We start from the raw sequence: 14,065 nt of genomic DNA on the forward strand, positions 1-14,065 counted from the left end.
AAAATTCCTTCTAATTAGCTCCTACTTCTTTCTTCTTCTCTGTTCTGCCCAAGGCCTTTGTAAAAAAGGACCATGCGGATGCCTCCTTCAACCCTGAGGGAAATGGGTAAAGAGGTCCAACCAGTGGTCTGTGTAACACAAGGACAAGTGCTCATGTGTCCTGGGTGCCAAGGTCATGTTCTGGGGCTTTCAACAAAGAGAAACCACCATGGGTGGTCCATAGCTAGCTCTCATTATCTGACCATTAAGACCTTCTGCCCACCCACGAAAACAATTCCTTAAGAGTAAATGTAGGGCTTCCCTGGTGGCGCAGTGGTTGGGAGTCCGCCTGCCGATGCAGGGCACGCGGGGTCGTGCCCCGGTCCGGGAAGATCCCACATGCCGCGGAGCGGCTGGGGCTCTGAGCCAAGGCCGGTGAGCCGATCCCTGTTTTTAAATTAATTTTGATTGGAGTATACTTGTTTTACATTGTTGTGTTAGTTTCTAGTGTACAACAAAATTAATCATATATATATACATATATATATATATATATATATATATATGTATATATATATTTACATACACACAAATACATTGATATATAAATCATATAGATACATATATGTATTATGTATACATATATATAATATATGTACCTGTATTACGATAATATAATAAATGTGCCATATTTAATATATATAATTGCGATTTTATATATATACAAATATAAATACATAATGGCAGCTATTGGATAATAGACATTTTCAGTTAATCCCTCTAATTCAGCCAATAACTTTAAATTTTCCGCCACGAAAATTTACCAGAAATTCACAGAAGCAGCCATTGGTAGTAAAATGAACAGTCTTGTCTGTGTTCCCACCTCTGTGAAGTTGCTGGCTTGCTGGAATGGTCCCAACAAGGCAGCAGCGGGCAGTAAACGGCTAACACACCCAGAATGATTGACATCACACTCAGAATCTTCCTGCCTGCTGGTGTGTATCAGAAGGGCCTGAGTGAAACCAGAGAGCCCTTGTGGATACAGGATAAAGAAAATCACAAAACCCTGGTCTAAGTAGGATCGACTTTTGCTGACTTTTTCCACTTTCCAGAGCTAAAGATAAAGTAATTAATTGCATTATGAATCATTACAGGTTCTTTCAATGGGAAATATTGGCGTATTCACCTACTTATATTGAACATGCAGCTACCTCCGATAGGTTAATTTTGGTTTTTCTTCCTTCCAGCTTATTACAAATCTAAACTACCTTCACAATTTATTTTTAGGATTACGGTTTGAAATTCTATTTTTACACCGTTTAAAACTATTCCCAAGAGATTGCCTGCATTAAGGAAAAGCTGATATGTCTATTCACATACAGATACCCAAGGGACACAGTATTTCTTCATAGGACATATTGTTCATATTTGAAGGTCAGTTGCCCTGGGAGGAGTAGCAGTGGGGAGTGGGCCCAAGTGCACCCTCACTTGATGATCACGCCCTCTGCAGCCTAATTACTCTTAGAGCTAGTTTCTGGAATACTGGCTGCTCACAGCAGGGTCTGGTTCCATCCGAAGCTCTCTGTAACCTCTCCTCTCAGAATGCATGATGCTTTAGATTTTTTAAAACAAAACAGCAAGACTGCCTCAATTCTTATCGCTGCCTGACCAGTTCATCTGTCTGGTGCACAGCTTCTGAGCTGTGTCCCTAGGATGTATCTTCTGCTGGAAAGTTCCCCGCAGTCTCACGGCGGCCACTTTTAGTTTCTTTTCTTAAAAATTTTACTGGAGTCTAGTTGATTTACAATGTTGTGTTAGTTTCAGGTGTACGGCAAAGTGATTCAGTTATACGTATACACATATTCATTCTGTTTCAGATTCTTTTGTCATATAGGCTAGCACAGAATACTAAGTAGAGTTCCCTGTGCTATACAGTAGGTCCTTGTTGGTTATCTATCTTATATATAATAGTGTGTGAATGTTCATCCCAAGCTCCTAATTTATCCCTCCCCCCTCCACGTTTCCCCTTTGGTAACCGTAAGTTTGTTTTCAGTATCTGTAAGTCTGTTTCTGTTTTGTAAATAAGTGCTATTAGTTTCTTGAGTTCATTCATCTACCTTGTATGACTGAGCTGTCCTGAGCATAGCTTAGGAGGACTTGCTGATCTCTTAGATCTCATTCTTTGTAACATTTCAATTCTACATTAAATAGAGTCATAGGGACCATAATATTTGACCCATGGCAAGTCGAAAATATCATATCCATACTAGAGATTTCATCCTTCTATGGAATGATATAGCAAGACTTGGAGACCAAGTTGAAGCCATATATTGTAACGGAGTCTTACGTCATGCGCTAGTTACCTCCTCCATCCGGCTATTCGATCATTTTCTGACAGTAGATCTGCCAAGCTAGCTGTTCAGCTCACCATCTTCAATGGAGAGTTTTGTGTTGAGAATTCTCTCCTGAGTATGGTTATGACTTAGGTCTCCAGCAGTGTGATCGCTCTTCTGGCTGCCTGTACAAAGCCGACCTCTCGGGTGTGTTTGCTTAGTTGAGGGTCATTCTCCAGAGGCTCAGGTCCTGAATAACTACCTCAGTGATTTTTAAATACACTTGCCACTTGGGATTTGGAGAACTTTCCAGAGGACAAAAAGCATGTTCTAATGCTTCCCTACTAGGTTCTAAGTCTAAAACCTTGGTCTAGCAGACTGCAGTGAATTCAAATGACCTGGCTCTGAAACGTTTTCTTCCTTTGGAGAAGGGTAAAGTGATCTTTATTTTGAGTTGTGTCTTGCTTTGTTTTATAACACAGAAGGCTGCTCTCCTGGAGGACTTCTGTGTGCTTTCTCGTTTTGTCTAAGTCTGTAATACTTATTGCCCATTGGATGTCATTTGTTTGAAGTCTGACTCTTTGCTTTAACTTCCTTGAGAGCCTTGTGTTCTACCGTCAAGTTCATAGACATACACACACTACTCAGTAGACCTACAGTATACTAAGATGAAAGCTGACATTTACTGGGCTTTTCTTGGGCATTGAGTATCATTGTAATCATAGGCATTAACTCAGTCTTCGCAACAATCCTGATTTAGGTATTTCACAGAAAAGGAAATTAAGCCTCAGGAAGTTTACAAGTAACTTCCCCAGCTACTAAATGTGGAAGCTAAGATTCAAGTTAAGACTCCTCTGATTCCAAAGCTTCCCTACATAACTCCAAGCAGACCCTATCTGGCTGGAAACCTCCAATTCTTCAGTCAAAGGAGTGTGTGTCCTGAAATACAATTTTGAGACCCAGAAATTAAAGATCAATAGCTGATCCGGCCCCCATTTTTTTTTTTTAACATTCTTAATATCTATTTCTTTAGCTAGCCCTTGGGTCTGTGAATTCATTATTTTTTTTTTCCTGTTATAACAAATGCTATTTCTGTTGAAGTGCTGCTGGATTTGGAAATCATTCTCATGACTAAATATTTGTTTGCCTTGGAAGAGCCCTGTGTAGGGCTGTGCTGCCAGTGGGTGCTCAATAAAGATTAATGGGTGGCCACGCACGTCTGTGTGGAAGTCGTGTGTTTAGGATCTGCTCAGTTCTGCAAAGGAGACAGAAATGACATGGGAAAGGTGGAAATCACAGGAGCATCACCCAACCCAGATCATGCGTTTCTGGTTTTTTTTTTTTAATTAAATTTATTTATTTTTATTTATTTATTTTTTGGCTGCATTGGGTCTTCGTTGCTGCACGCGGGCTTTCTCTAGTTGCAGCGAGTGGGGGCTACCCTTCGTTGTGGTGCGCGGGCTTCTCACTGCGGTGCCTTCTCTTGTTGCAGAGCACGGGCTCTAGGCACGCGGGCTTCAGTAGTTGCGGCTCGCAGGCTCTAGAGCGCAGGCTCGGTAGTTGTGGTGCACGGGCTTAGTTGCTCCACGGCATGTGGGATCTTCCCGGACCGGGGCTCCAACCCGTGTCCCCTGCATTGGCAGGCAGATTCTTAACCACTGCGCCACCAGGGAAGCCCCTGGGTTTCTGTATTTGACTTTATTATTTAATGGTCCCAAAGGCCCAGGGGCAGAAGGAATGGGAAGGTGGAGCCTGGTGTTTTCTTGAGAAATGATTGGGAAGTCCTGTGAAAATTAGATTCCAGGGCCTGCTTCCAAAGCTAATATCGACTGTGAGAGAAAACTTGGTCCTCTGATGAGGACTGAAAAGAACCAAATATTTTTTTAATTGACACATTTTCTATTATTATATACATATAAAGATGATGAGTAATATGCCATATCAGATGGTTTATTCAAACTGTCAGAATAAGGGCTGAAGCGTGAGTAACTTTCCAAAGAACCTTCTGGGAAATTCAAGCAGTGAAAAGTGGCAGGAACCAGCCATGAGTTCATCTACAACCCAGGCATCCCTGAAAATCTTGGGGGAACAAAGGAAGTTTCTCCCAGAGTACAATATTTGGCGGGACATTTCTAGAGGAAAGGAAGGAGACGGATCATTTAAACTTCCTTCGCTAAAAAGCCAAATGTCCGTGCACTGTCGAGGTGTGTACACTCGATGGAAAGAGTAGGGTCAGCCATGTGACATGGGGGATGGTGTCCTCACTGTGAAGGATGACGGTTGAGCACCAAGTCCAAATCTCAGCAGAACTTTGAGATGTTAGAGCCCTCACTTGGAAAAATCAAGCTCTGCTTTGGCATTAGAGAAAGTAGAAGGAGGAAAGCCTGAATTACTAGGAACAGAACCGCAGGTCTTGGGCTGGGCTGGGTGGCGGTATACTGATACTGTGGGGTAGCGGAAGGTGTACCAGCGAGCGCACGGGATGACCCTGATTCTACTCGAGGCTTATGGGTCTCAGTCTCACCATCTGCCAAGCGAGCAGGTAGAGACTTGCTTTCCAGGGTCCATTCTAACTCAACTCTTTCAGCCTTGATGGGTTCCTTTATGAGCTGAGGCTTCGTCCATGTATCTTAAGGTTTTTGATGAGAATTTATTTATACAATTCTACCTTTAAAAAACCTTTCCTTTTATCCCCACTCAACTCTCCTTAGCAATAGAGAAGTCTTATGACGTTTGATCATTTGGTGTATCAGGGAAGAGCCTGTTTCATTAATGTATTACCCTCCACTGCTGACACCATGTGTTACCATTTTGTACCCCCCTAAAGAAAGGTGACTTTGAGAAGCAACCCGGAAGAGATTTTAGGAAAACAGGTGTTGTAGCCAGGAGAGAACTTATTATGTGTTTGCTGCTTAAACACATGAAAATGATGCAGCTCGTGTGCACAAAAATAGTGTGAAATATACTTGTAATTATGCCCAAGGTAAAGACACATGTTTATAAAAGCACCCCCCTCAAATAAAAGTTAAAGGTTTGAGAAGTGAGAAGGACTGTGTCCCAGTAGCAGGAGCAGGGCCTGTGTCAGCATCCAGAGAGAGGGAGAATGGAGATGGGGGAGACCAGGGCTGGGCTGGGCCTCACAGCCCAACGCCTCAGTGGTGATTCTCCCAGGAAAGACCTGACGAGCTGCTGACATTTCTCTTAGAAGAATCAATGAATCTTTCTTGCCTTCTGCCTCCTCATTTGACCTTATTTTGTTCTGAAACAGAGAAGGAGGAAAGAAAGAACTGAACTGGTGGGATGGGATAAGGGGTATAGGCAGAAGGCTGAGCGGAGGGGATGTCCGTCCGTGCTGTGGAGCCCACGGACCAGACCACAGGCCCCTGATCGGTGCCAGGGATGTTATTGTTTGCTTACTGTGTAGTCTTATTTGTTTCTGCTTCTCATTTCAATTCTCGCCCTGGTGTGTAATAAGTCACCATCTTCCCAGCCATCATCCCCGTATTGACAAGCAAATGTCACCAACATTTGACTGACATCCGTTGCTCCTGAATATGCAAAAGTATGATTTACGAATCAATTCTACTTGTTTATTTAAAGCCCTTCTTGTGCGTCTTATATATTTCTTGGTGTGATACCTTGCCTCACAGCTACTCCGGGGGCTTTCCGTTAATATTATAAATCCAGGCTGTTCCTTCTCCTGTTTGGGAGCTCTCTCTCATATTTTGCTTCTGTTCCCCCTCCCCCAAGGACACATGCAGGAGATAAGCTCTGAAACTTGCAGGACTCTTTCTATATCTTAGGAAAATATCTTGCTCAGTACTTTTGTGAAAGCTGCTTGCTTTATCTGAAGACTTTTGAAGGCATCTTGACAAGTGCTTATTTCTCATGCCTGTGGTACCTTTAAGTAAATGCAGCTTAGGTCAGTGGCTGAATCTCCTGAAAGGTTGCTAGAATTGTAAGCCTGTAAATAAGAGTTCGTATGTATACACTCACCATCTGCAGTGTTAGTAAAAAGAACCAACCCTCCCCCGCTTTTGTGCGGTGGGCATGTTCACTTGCAATCATTGAGAAACGGCCTTTGTCTCTTCAACACACCTTACTGTTCTCTGGGAAACATCTTATTTCATTTTGGAAGGCTGGTGAGGAAAACCATAAGGTTAAAAAATAAATCACATGTACCATCTGGAAAATTCTAGAGGGCTCTCCTTATGTTAAAAGTGGCATTTTCAAAAAACACCTGAAACGCTGATGGTGGGTGAGCCATTAGAGAAATACTGTCGACCCAGCCACCCTCCTTTCAACCTTCAACTGCACCCTCCAACTGGGGCTGCAGGCAGTGGGGAAACAGGGGACTTAGGTGTGACTCTTGAGTGCTGAAGGCTACAGCACGTCTGTCTCACTCCCCACCCCCATCTGTCCAGCGAGAGCGCCGCCATCGGCTGGGCTCAGCAAGGGAGTATTCAGAATCTCACTGTTCATCCATGTGCAGAGGGTGGGGGGGGGGGGGGATCCCACATTGTCAGAGTAATGCCAAACTCCCTTTGAGTGGGATGAGAAGAGCAGATGCCGCAATGAGATGCCAAAGCGGCTCCCCTTCCTCTGCGCCTTGGGTGCCTATAAATTGCTCCGGCGCGCGCTTGTCAGCCTCCTCTTCTCCTGGCAGGTGGTACCCAGGCAGAATTCTGCGTTCAGTCTCTCTCTCGCTCCGCTCCCGGCGGTGAGGCGCTCGCCGCTGCCCGCCAGCCCCTCCGCTCCAGCCCGGAGCCTCCCCGAGCCGCCGGTGCCCAGCGCCGCCGCTCCGCGCCCCCGGGGGGAGCCTGGCCTGAGCTCGCGCGGCCGGCGCGGGGTTTGGGGGATGCGCATCTATTAGAGTTCTGGTGGTTGCCAAGGAGGAAAAGAAGAAAACAAAAACAAAAACAAAAAAGGCAGAAGGAGGGCGATCCCAGCGAGCGAAAGAAGAGGAGGCAGAAAAAGGCAACTTCAGACGGAAAGTTGGTGCGAATTGGCGCAGTAGGCAAAACCGGCAAAGTCGATCGCGGGCGGCGGCGGAAAAGTGTGAGCGGCCCCCGCGAGCGCGAGGGGCTGCGGCGGCTCTGCCCTCCCGGGGGCCGCGCCGGCGCCGGCGGCAGCCACAGGTGCGAAGGGGCTCGCGGGCGGCGAGAGGGCGCCCCGCGCACCCCACCCCCTGCTCGGGGACTTGCGCGCAAGTCGCCGGGCGTCCGAGCTCCCTCCCCAGCCGCAGCCTCGGCTGGGGGGGAGCGAGAGCAGGCTAGGAGCGGCTGGCGCGCGCGCCCGCCCAGGGGACTCGGGGTTCGCAGGGGGCTGTTTTCGGCTCTGAGGAGGTCCCCGCCCAACCTTCAAAATTTTGTCCAAAAGCAGACAAGAGGATCGCCCCGCGCTGAGCCGGCTGGTGGGCAGCAGGAGGCGCCTGATCGCCGCCGGGGCGCTGGGGGTGGTGATGGTGCTTCTGCTGGTCGTTCTCATCCCGGTGCTGGTGAGCTCGGCCGGCACGTCGGCGCACTACGAGATGCTGGGCACCTGCCGCATGGTCTGCGACCCTTACGGGGGCACCAAGGCGCCCAGCACGGCCGCCACGCCCGACCGGGGCCTCATGCAGTCCCTGCCCACCTTCATCCAGGGCCCCAAAGGCGAGGCAGGCAGGCCCGGGAAGGCGGGTCCGCGGGGGCCCCCCGGTGAGCCCGGGCCGCCGGGCCCCGCGGGCCCGCCGGGCGAGAAGGGCGAGCCCGGCCGCCAAGGCCTGCCGGGCCCTCCCGGGGCGCCCGGCCTGAACTCGGCCGGGGCCATCAGCGCCGCCACCTACAGCACGGTGCCCAAGATCGCCTTCTACGCCGGCCTCAAGCGGCAGCACGAAGGCTACGAGGTGCTCAAGTTCGACGACGTGGTCACCAACCTCGGTAACCACTACGATCCCACCACGGGCAAGTTCACCTGCTCCATCCCGGGCATCTACTTCTTCACCTACCACGTCCTGATGCGCGGAGGGGATGGCACCAGCATGTGGGCCGATCTCTGCAAAAACAACCAGGTGAGCGCGGGCAGGCGGCGGGGAGGGCGGGGAGGGAGCGCGGGAAGGTGCAGGCGAGAGGGAGGAGACCCCGGGCACGGGGCTGGGAGCCCGCGGAGGAAGGGAGCCGAGAGCGAGGGGCAGCGCCGTTCCACCCCGGGAAGGCTGGGGTCGTACGCCAAAGAGCGCCCGGCGGCCTGGAGACTGTGGTTCCCGAGCCCGGGACCTGCACTTGGTGCGCGCGACCCTGGAGGGGTGGAAGCCGAGCTTCGCTCTCCGGGACAGTTTGTGCACCGCGGCGAGTCCCGGAGCAGCGAGCGACCCCCGGCTGCGGGGTCCTCAGCCGTGCGGGGTCACTGTCAGGCCCTGGCGGGGATGGGAGGGCTGGGGGAGCCAGGAGTGGGCGTGCCAGGGTGACAAACCCGGGGGAGAAAGACCGGGGCCCAAGGGAGAAAGAAGGGGCGCGGAGTGAGTCCGAGCCGGGCGCGTCCAAGGCCGAGGCAGAACCACGGGGCCGACGGTCGCAAGGTCCCTGCGGCGTCCCAGACCCGGGAAACTCACAGATAGTCAGATTCGAGACGCAAAAGCTCTGCTTTAGATTTCAGCTGAAGAAGGGGCCGATGTCACGAGTGCTGCTAACAAAAGGAAAAGTTGAGACTCTGGGTTTGTGCCGTAAAGCACGCTCGCAGACACAGAACCCAAACTCCACTGGCTGGAGGCGGAGGGCGCACGGGCAGGTGGTCGGGAGGCCGGACGGAAGAGCCCAGCCCCGGGGCTCTGGGCCTCACTGCCAGCGAGCCCCAGGGCGCCTGCGTGAGGGTCTTTCCAACCCAGCCTTTGCTCACAGGCGGCAGTGGCCTTGGCCTTGACTGTGAAATAGCCTCAGATCAGCCCTCGGCCAGAGGACCTGCTCTCCTGAGCCGAGACGACCGGCGCTGCCACAAGGGCCACTGGTCTGCAGTGTTATGCTGGGGCCACTTCCCCATTTGCTTGAGAAATTCTCGGTCATTGCAAAACCAAAATGTGTCCCATCTCTTCATCGGGGGAGGAAAATAATATTTGTAATTACCTCAAAGTGTAATCAGACCCTCTGCAAGCGCTGAATCAGCAGCCGCTGGGGGAGACCTTGCAGCCTGCAGTCTGGGTTGAATGCTTGGGCTTCAACTTTGCTTATTGGGTGGTCCAGGGAGTGGCCCCCCCCCCTACCCTGCCGTGGCCAGTTGTGATTTTACAAGGGCTCTCCGGCTTCAGGTCACGTCTCCCTTGAATTCAGACCTTTCTAGCTGTAACCCAGGTTTCTATTAGCAACATTAAAAGCAGAATTTATTCCAAAGTCCTAATTCACAGTGTCAGAATTCTTCCAAAGTGAAAGACAAATACCCTAAACGTGTAAGAGGAAGGACAAAATATCCTGTCCCTCCCCCTACCTACCACCCCTCACTTCTAAAGGAATTCAGAAGTAAATAGTTTAAGGGACCCTAAGGTCACATAGAACAAAAAGAGGAAAAATGGCCACCAGGAGGCACTGACGGGGTTGTTTATTATAGTTATTATACACGAAAATAATATTAAGATAAATAAAAATTATTCACAGAGCAGTGGGATAGTTATAGGTAAATGGCTAAAAAGGCCATGACGCATCATACCAAAATAGAGTTATTGTGTCACCCTAACAAAATGACTTGTGAACAGCCCCTCAGCAGGCAGTGATGAGGCACCCATTTATTTACAGATTGGCTGTCTTCTGACCCAAAGGTTAGGTCTGGCAGATACTATCAGGCTGGAGAGATTGTTTTTAGAGGTATTAATTCAAATAGAATAAGATTCAAGTTTTATCAATGTATAAAAACACACTTCTTTAAGTATCTGGAAATTGCAACTGCATGAAAAGCTAGGGAACAGTACATTTAAATTAGTTTAAAGGTTGATGCTGAGGCCCAGGTAAAGATTCCAAGAAAACCATTCCATATATGTGTTCTATGTGCATTTTGGTTTTTTAAAAATTTTTTCATTGTTTGGAGTGTAGCATGCTTCTTTGTATCATCCTAGCATGTACATTCTATGAGGATGGAGGGGGAAGAAAAAAAAAAAAGGCACAACAGCTGACCTTAAAATGTATAATGATTTGCATTGGCATTATTAAGCTGATACTTCTATAAAAGGTGAGCAACAAGTTATTCAGAAAAACAAATATAGTAGAAAACAATATATTTTCAAGTTCAGCACGGACTGTTTTGCAAAATGGTTATTGCAATATTACTGTTAAGGAATTCTATATCTAGAATAGAACTGTTTTGTAAAGTCTGGTCTGCAGGCGTTGCAAATGAGAAATCTTTAAAAATCCTTTTTAAATTAATATTAAAGAAAGAGTTTTTCCTTGATTTTCAATTTTCCTCCTGTCTGATCACTTCTTAGATGGCAGGCAGTTCCCCCCTCTGAGCTGACCTAATTTGTTTTCGTAAAACAGAAACTCAGAGATCCATGGCAGCGTAATGTTCTATGGATTAAGTGGATTTGGGAAGCACAAAAAAATTAAACTAAAAATGCAGTTCACTCTAGGATAGAGGAATGCCTCTGGATGACAACCACATGAGAACCATTTTATTTATGCTTTGTGTTTGAATGCAGGATCACAGATGGAAACATCAAAGGCCAGTAAATTAACCTGATGCGCCACTTAACCTTTTGTTTATGATTCCACAGAAGTACAATGAAAATGAAATTATGAGAGCATCAGTAGCGATTAATTAAATTAGCAAATGTTACCATAAATATTGTCTCTAATGATAAACCCTCCCTAATAAGATAATGCTAAGGCAGCATAGCCTATTACATCCTCACAAACACAGCACTAAAAGGACCACGGTTCTCATATTCCCCGGAAGACCATCAACCTAAATTTAATCTTACCATGTCTAAAAAGCCCATGGCAGTGCATATTAAAGGCAAAAGTTGGACTCAAATAGCTTGCCATAGAGACTGGACATTTTTTTTTAAATGTTTGTATGCATTTAGCAGGAAACCTGAATAAAAAATGTTGCTATTTGAATCCAGTCACTATAATACCATTCTAATAAGCCACTCTAATAAAAACTAAAACTGGCTTAAGGTTAGAACTATAAAATAATTAAAGACTAGTTTTTACTCTAAGAATTTATTAGTTATGGCACCATTGAACATGACATATATTGGAAACGACAGTTTGTGGGCTGTTATTCATTTATTAGCAAGATTAATGAAATGTCAAATGAACTATCTTTTTAGGGGCTGTGAAATGTGCACTAAAGACCAGCAGAATCTAAATAGTTAACTTACGAGATGGAAAGGTATTAGAGTACATTTAGGTAGAAATGGGTATATCGGGCTAAGGAAAGGATGCATCATATCGTCAGAGAAAATGCTGAAATCTGTGTACATTTAGGAACCTGAAAATAGCCTCCAGGGTGGACGCATTACTTTCCTCAATAGTCTGATGGCTTAAAGGAAGAATTGTTGGAAGTTACTGGGCTGGATACTACAGCTTGAAATTTCAAGTCCCTTTATACCTTTAGAGTATGATCAGGTGAGCAGGCATACTAAAATCACACAGAGTACTCTGGAGTATGGCAGGTATTTAATTGGGAGCGTCTTATGGTTAAAATCTTAGAGAATCACTTTCATTAAAAAGCAATCACACTGGCTTTATCCAACAAAGGAAGTGAAAACCATAAGGGTAACCTTCCAGTCTGTGGGATCATAATAATGCATTTGCAGGGTTCTGTGGTAACACCTGCTGAATAAAAATGGTAACAATTTTGTGGGCTTGTGGTTATATCCCACAGAATAAAAATTGCATTTTATATATATATATATATATATATATTTATTCATTTATTTATTTATTTATTTATTTATAGTTTTTAAGACTGTTGTCTCTAAATCAAGTGATTTTAATGAATCCCAGTTCCCAAATGCCCTCATGTAGAAAACAATGTTAAAGCATAATACCCATAGAACTTAATACTAAATACCTAAAGCAGTAAATGAAAATGTGTGTCTGGTTATTAATCATAGGTGAGAAGTATATCATAGATTGATAATTAATATATTACTAATATAGCTAATTAGTATTTTATATTTTAATTTTTCTCACCCATTAAAAATCCACACGTTAAAAAAAAAATCAGGTCCTAAGAGTACAGTTCTTTCTCCTTGTAGATTTTTTTCCCCTGGGAACTAATGACTAGATGAAATTAATGAATCAAAGCATCCAACTCCTTTAAACTAGTGATTAATTCCTAGGAAACATTATGACATTAAATTGTATTGTTACTTAATGGTCAAAACAGATCAACTCACTAAATTGGTGTATACATTTAAGTCGGTGCTTGTGAGCATAATTATATTTTGCTTTCATTTTATTAGTGTCAGCACAATGTTAAGCAATTCTGAATCTTTTAAGCCCTTTTCTCCTTTTGCTATATGATATCCAGGAATAAATGTTTTAAATACTACTCAAATTACTTTACAAGTTCAGCAGTGTCAAGGAGTCTTCTCCTTGACATGTCTCATTTCTCTCATTTTGCCAAGTGATAAAATCTCACATATTGCACCCCAAGTCGTGCATTATTACATAGTGCAGGTTTACAAAACCACTAAATCACTTGCTGTGTTATTTGGAGAAATATCATTACAGTGGAAGAGAAACAAGCCACGAAGTAGATGTTTTACTGAAATAAATCAAGTACACGTCTGCCTATTGAAAAAATTTTTTCCAAGTCAGAATCAAAATATAGCTAAACAGATATGAAGCCTAATTGGAGTTGAGGATGTGACAGAATGTCCATATTACTTGATATGATGGGCCATTGGACTGTTTGCAAATGTCTGTCAGCTCACTAATGAGATCACAGGGGCTCAACCTGAGTGGATTAGAAGCAAACCTCCATCCTCAAAGCAAACCACACATTTAGAATCACCTCAGTGTTAAAAGGGTATTCAGTGAGATCATTCAAAAGAACTTAGAAATTTTAGAGACTTCAAATTACAGAAATGTAGTTCCGTCTATAACTTTTAGGTGTGTTGAAATTAAATAGCTTATTTACGTACACACATCACAATTAAGTGATAAAAAGTCACAAACAGAAAAAAGAACTCTGAAGACTTTTAAACCAAAGACGTTTCATTGAGTTAAGCTTTGGGTACAGGGGCTTTTCCTTGAATTAGATTTCGAAAGCCCAAAATCAAAAGGATTTTTCTTTTTTTCTTCCTGTATAGTAGAGTTACAGGAGTGGGATTTCTTTGAGTCTGTACGTACTGTGGATCTCAATTTTCTAATAATCATGGGGACCAACAGAAGTTTGGATTGAACTTCTGTACTCAAACAGCTGGTTAGGATATTGCTGCTTGGCTTTAATTGAAATGCAAAAAATGACCATTTCAAGAAGTGATTGGGCACAGAGTCACAAGAAATTAGAAAAAGTCATGATTTAGGAAGAGAATAGAGTGGTATCCATTGTTTACAACATATAGTAAAAAGAAAAACAAAGACTGTTAGAATCACCTTCACAAAAGCACTATTTTCTCCTTTCCAATAACATAGTCGAAACTGTTACAGAGATATCCTCATAAAGCCCCAAGGCCAAGGTGGACTTGGCTGTGCTAAATTCAGTGCCATGGCAGCCAGTCTGCTTATGATGCTGTGTGAATGACAAAAAAAAAAAAAAAAAAAAAAAAAAAAAAAAAA

The 14,065-nt window shown here is 45.1% G+C and overlaps 1 protein-coding gene across 1 annotated transcript in view; it reads left to right on the forward strand.

Annotated features, from left to right (window-relative positions):
* Nucleotides 1–6,834: 6,834 nt before the first annotated feature.
* C1QL3 (complement C1q like 3) overlaps nucleotides 6,835–14,065 on the forward strand; it is an 8,667-nt gene continuing 1,436 nt past the window's right edge. Inside the window, exon 1 of the mRNA XM_007460877.1 lies at nucleotides 6,835–8,361. Within this exon, the coding sequence (XP_007460939.1) occupies nucleotides 7,774–8,361 (588 nt within the window). The 5' untranslated portion in view covers nucleotides 6,835–7,773. The remainder of the gene's footprint in view (nucleotides 8,362–14,065) is intronic.

The sequence above is a fragment of the Lipotes vexillifer genome, unplaced genomic scaffold, assembly GCF_000442215.2.
Source record: "Lipotes vexillifer unplaced genomic scaffold, Lipotes_vexillifer_v1.1 scaffold534, whole genome shotgun sequence".
In the NCBI taxonomy this organism is placed as follows: Eukaryota; Metazoa; Chordata; class Mammalia; order Artiodactyla; family Lipotidae; genus Lipotes; species Lipotes vexillifer.